The sequence below is a fragment of the Coenobita brevimanus genome, chromosome 45 (genome assembly GCF_032717465.1).
Source record: "Coenobita brevimanus isolate Jiangsu-jjx chromosome 45, ASM3271746v2, whole genome shotgun sequence".
In the NCBI taxonomy this organism is placed as follows: Eukaryota; Metazoa; Arthropoda; class Malacostraca; order Decapoda; family Coenobitidae; genus Coenobita; species Coenobita brevimanus.
This window is the reverse complement of record NC_136998.1, coordinates 29777720-29783719: the sequence shown is the minus strand read 5'-3', so window position 1 is coordinate 29783719 and position 6000 is coordinate 29777720. Positions and strand designations below refer to the sequence as shown.

The 6000-nt window shown below is 39.1% G+C and overlaps 1 protein-coding gene across 1 annotated transcript in view; it reads left to right on the top strand.

Annotated features, from left to right (window-relative positions):
• Positions 1-5306: 5306 nt before the first annotated feature.
• The window catches only part of LOC145398477 (uncharacterized), a 32876-nt gene continuing 32182 nt past the window's right edge, over positions 5307-6000 (top strand). Inside the window, exon 1 of the mRNA XM_080271354.1 lies at positions 5307-5325. Within this exon, the coding sequence (XP_080127480.1) occupies positions 5307-5325 (19 nt within the window). The remainder of the gene's footprint in view (positions 5326-6000) is intronic.

The window sequence follows — 6000 nt, the reverse complement described above, 5'->3', positions numbered from 1 at the left end:
GTGCTGCTTACTGCTGTGCCCAAGGAAAAATACATGAAGCATTAATCTTCTAACATATGCTACATCATATAACACAATACAATAGCCGTATGATTACCAAGGTTGTTGCTGTTATTGTTACTGCTTAACCCAGGTCTATCTAACCATGCAGGTAAGCAACTGTATGTACAAACGCCATCCTGGGAATTGGCATCCCTTTTGGTTGGCACCACCTCACCAGAGTTGAACCAGGTTCCTTCCCCATGGCAAGGTGTAGGGAAATGAGATGGCTCAGCTCCTGGGTGGATGCTGCAGCTGCTTAGCTCCACCCAGGGTGCACAGTGCCACCACATGTGGCATCCTTGTCAGCACTTGCTTACCAAAGTTGTGATTGTTGCTGCCACTTAACCTTAGTCTGACTGGCTGAGCAGATCCACTGACCACAGGTAAGCAACAGCTTCTAAAGGACCATCTCACAGGTACAGTACAGTACAGCCCGTAAGTTGTGCAGGTAACAGACACCCCCTTGGGGTGGACAGCACCTCACCAAGCTTGGACTAGGCCCTTCCCAAAGCAATATGCAGAGAAGCAAGAGGTCTGGCTCCTGGGTGGATGCTGCAACTACTTGTCTCCACCCAGGGTACACAGAGCCACCATGTGTAGGCTGCGCATCAAAGCCTGATTACCCTGGTGATATACTATTATGTATAAGCTGGAATTAAAAAATGCCCTTCTCTTATTATTATAAGATTTTTTTTTTTTAAATTCATTATATGGAGGTCCCAGTGTTATAAATACTATGGTCACATTTACAGAAATCAGTTCACTAAGAGAATGCTCATATAACAGAATGCATAACCAATGGGAAAGAGGGGATTCAGGATCTGACCACTGCTAGATTACACCTATAATGTTATGTAAGGCAATTTAGAAAAAGCATAAAGGTTAGGTATCTCTAAAACACCAGATACCATACAACTCAGGTATATTTAAAACAGAGACAACTAACATATGACCTACAATAATACGTATCTACTACAATGGAAGCATTAAGATACCCAAGAAATGATGATGGAATTGTTACCACATCCATAAACTCCAAACTCTTGCTAGTAATTAAGTATAACTCCAACTCATATGGTAACTAAGTGCACTAACCTAGGATAATAAACACATCTGTATGAAAAAAAAAAAAAAAATCCATGCCCACCCTAGCTTTACTGTCAACTCTTCACTATTGACACTACCCACTCTTACATGATCTTGAAGTACCATACACTGTATTCTGATTACCACATATACCAGCCACAACTCTCTTATTATTCACCAGACGAATTCTCTGGGGATCCTATCAAATGCCACCTCTAAATCCACAAAAATTAGCTAGAGTTCTATTCTCTCTCTCAGGAGCTACTCCTGTCACTGCCTGACTCTCAGAGCTGGAAAAAAAAGAATGTCATAAATGATTTTTGACAAGATTGTGATTTAACTCTTATCATGTCACAAATCCATGGGGCCACTAAAGTACAAAGAAAAAAATCAAATGTTGTACAATTGAAAAACCATGAAAATTTACTAGTACTGTGCACAAAGCTCTATTTCAAACTGTCCCACAATACTGTAGCAATGTCTGGCAATGTACTACAGTTACATACAAACATTAAATGTTCAAAGAAATTTCAGTAAACTTTCGGAATTCTATCTATCTATCTACCTATTGCCAGATGCCTCAATCCCATAAGGGGTGGCCACAAACAACCCACTTCCATGTCGCCCTGTCCCCCGCCATTTTACTGCCCTGCTCCAAGCTCACACCCCTCTCTCTCATATATCTCTCCACTCCATCCCTCCATCTCATCCTTGGCCTTTCCCTCCACATCACTCACATACACTCTCCTTGTCAGTCTCTAGCTCTCCATCCTCTCCACATGGCCAAACCATCTCAACGTGTTTCTCCTAACGCCTCCTATCACATCCACATCCACACCACAACATTCCTTCACTTCCTCATTTGTCAGTCTGTCTCTCCATGCGACTCCACATGCTCCTCTCAAATAACTCATTTCCACTGCTCTCACTCTTGTGTTCCTCCAACAAGGTCCAAGCTTCACTTCCATATGTTACAGCTGGTATCACAGTACTGTACTGTCATGCAGTAACTTCTTCCCTTCCATGCTTACTTCCCTGTTTCTAATCACTGCTTTCAAAGAACCAGCAACGTTTCTTCCTTGCAAGCACTTAACCCTCTAAACTTCTATTCTTACCCGGTACGGTGCTCATCACACTACCCAAGTACTGTACTTAAATGCACTCACATTTTCCATTTCCTCCTCATCCAACTATTACACATTTTTTCATAATTACACCCAACTAATGGACACTTAAATTAATACCAGTAGCTATACTAATTACTGAACTGAAGCAATTCTAGGTACTTTCTCTTCTATAAACATCTGGCACAAATGGATTATTTATTTTTTTTTTATTCAATTAATTCCTTCCTGTTCTGTTACTGCAAAAATATATATATATATATATATATATATATATATATATATATATATATATATGCACACAAGGAGTTGAGGGAGACTCTCCAGCTCCTATTTTTTTCTTTTACTGCATCTACAACAGAGTGAACTAACTTATGGTATCCCAACCTAACCAAACTTTCATGCATATGCAATGACGGATGAAGCTGAATAATGCCACCTCCTCATTTGTAAAAAGTGCAATTGTGATGGACGTGAATAGAAGAGAAAGTGCTTAAAATTATGTAACCTAAATGGTGAATATATCACACTAGTTTCTGTCACTGTTAGTTGCATGCAATTCCTAAATAATGAAGAGAAAATGCTTAAAACTACACAGACTAAACAGTGAACATATCACATTACTTTCAGTCTCAGTTTGTTGGGTGTAATTCCAAAATACTACTGAATCAACATTCAGAATGTCAAACAATTGTTGCTGTAGATCCTAAGTATGATACAGCTGGCCAAGCAAAGCAATGCCAGAAATACTGCAAAGAGAAGGCAAGACTACTGCTATGATTACCATCTTAACCTCTTTAATCCAATATGGTAGTCATTTTTACTTCATTCTTGCTACCTTCAGACAATCACATTTAACTTAATAAAGGTCTCATATGCCGGTGGGTTAGATATCAGTATACCCTTAAGTAACCCTTTAATAGCTACAATTCCTCATAAGTTGAATAAAACCCCAAACATGTATTAAGAAAAAGTGAAAAATTACATAATTCCAATGTTGAGGTTAACACTGCATTCCCTCATTGCAAGTCTCTTCATTAGCTACATTTCAGCATTCCTGGCACTTCCTGTATTCTTGGTAGAGTACCCATTAACTCCGATGAAAAGTCAAATACAGTAACTACAAAAGGTTAATTCAACCCTACTTTTTTTTTTTTTTTAGTCCAAGGATAGTCAGTCAGTGAATCAGTAAACTGTTAAACTTATTAAACTCAAAATGAAAGCTACATGCAGTTTACTTGTAAATACTGTAAATAATGCATGGGAAAAAATGTTGAAAATACAACCTGGAATCATAAATACATGTTTATTTGGAAAAAAAATGGGAGCCAAATGAAAAGGGCTGTCAAGTTGTGATTATTTTGGAAACATCAGCATAATTCCCTAAAATATTGTACTGGGGCATATTTAAGATTTTCAAATTTCACTAATTTCAAAGATGAGATTGGGAATGCATTAACTGCTTGTGCTTATCATCATCATTCTGTTTTCCACTTGTAATAAATGGAGTAGACACAATTCACACAAAAAGCCACACTTACATTCACCAACACATAAGGTATTGTAATCCTTTGAAAAAAAAAAAAAAAAAAAAAGTGACAGGCAGTGCAACTTCGTGACAGGTGATGCTTACCAGGTAGCATGACATTTATCACAGATGACAACATCAGGATGCCCCTTTACATTTGCTTTCTGGCTCAACACCAAAACATTCGACACCACAGTAATATCAGTTGCTTAAATGAGTCTCCTTTGTTCACAAGGTTGCCAGGCTTGTATACCGGGATGCAACATGCCTAAAAATCAATAGCTACCATTCCATCCAGTGAGCTTGCTTCTCACTTCATTATATAGGCCTATTTCTATTTACCTGGCTACAATACTCAATCAGAAAGATCAGCTAACTCCTCCCAACATCTATGACTGATTTGCTGCAAGTTAAGCCACATCCGGTGAGTAAATGTACCTGAGTATTGCATGATGTTGCAAGCGTTGCAGGGTAGGCCTGGCGGCGGCGGCGAGCGGCTGGCTGGTGGCAGGCAGGCAGGCCCACTTACACACCAGCGTTAATCAATAATTTCCCTTCCCTCCGCCGCTACTCCCCCCTACTCCCCCCTCCGCCCTCTCCACCTAAGCCATTCTTGCTAACATCTAAGCAACACTTCAGCCCACAAAAACCGCCACACCATGGATGAAAATCTCCAAAAATTTTGTGCCACGATTGCGAAACTGGCATCGCCCACATTCTGCGTTTCTCCTCTACGGTGACGCACTCAACCCAAATAAACACTGGCATCTTTTTTGTTGTAAACACTTCTTACTCACTTTAATTTACCTTGAGGAGGATTTAGAACTGTTCTAGGATACTACACGGATATTTCAACTTACCTTACATCTACATGCGCCCTATATTTTAAGCAAAGGCGCTGAAAATATCACAAAACGCGCACTCAAGCCACTCATGACATGTTTTCGAGACGGTCAATGAACTCATTGCGTCTTTGTTAGATGTGGTTCCAATAATGTTTAGCGCACAGAAGTAAAAGCTATAGATTAACACAATGCCCCAAAATAACGTTTCCAATATTATACTTTTTAATATAAAAGCTCTTGAATATTACAGTCTTGCGTGAAAAAAGGATCAAATACTTTGCATTTGATACCTTATGTTTCTTATGATTTGGTTCAACTCTTGTACGGCCGTCTTTTATGGTATTTACTGTAACCTAAATTTATTTTATGTTGCCTATTTGCTTGTTTATATTCTTATATTTTCCATGTCATCTGTGATAAGGATATTCGGAGAAGTTGGTGAAAGTTACCTTTTAAAAGACTTTGATGTTCTCATAGTAAAATATTATTAGGTCTTGTTTACAACTTTTCTACCTGTCCTTGGGATGCACAGAAGTAAGCCTAATCTTCTAGTTTGCATGTACGCGAGTAAATATTTATTCTGATGTATTATGGAGGAGTTAAAATGTTTCAAATCCTAAAATATGAAGTGAAAATATCGACCATACTTTTCATTGCTATAGCATGCAAGTCTTACTCGATATGAATGCAGTTGCTGGCGGTAAGTTTGAATATCTTTAGGCGTGTTGAAAAACAATAAAATTCAAACGTAAAGTAACATTCAGTCATTCCATTATGCGCAACGAGGATGGCTCTCTGAACCGTAAATGTGCTTAATACCTCGGGGTCCTAAACTTGTTTCCTATCACCTGTGTGGTGAAAACGCAACCTCCCCAGAGTGCCTGTCATGTGACGTCAGCTACCAAGGAGCGCCACTATTCTCTGTTCTCCGCCATTTTAATTAATTCTATGTTGCTGATTTTTCTCTTCAGATCTCACTTCAGATAATCCAAAAATTGACTCTGTGTCTTCCTCTTGCCCTCCTACCTTCAGTCTTTCCAAGCAATCACTCAGAACACGTTCCAAGAATACCAGTTGACTTCTTCTGGTGGTTTTCATAATTTGTCACTATGTACCAGCTCTTCTCAGAACTTCTTCATGTGTCATTCTCACTGTCCATGGTATCCTCATCATTCTGCAAAGAAACCACATCTCTACCGCCTCTGTTCTCTTCCTCATATTTTTCTTCATCATCCACGTCTCACATCTATATAGCCTAACAGCGTCGACCAGACAAAACACATCTTATAGTGTTAACTGCCTGATATCGCAAAGCGGTAACCAAGTGAAAGAGCTTTCCAGTCCAGCTCCTTTTTCTGGATGTTTTCCATACATT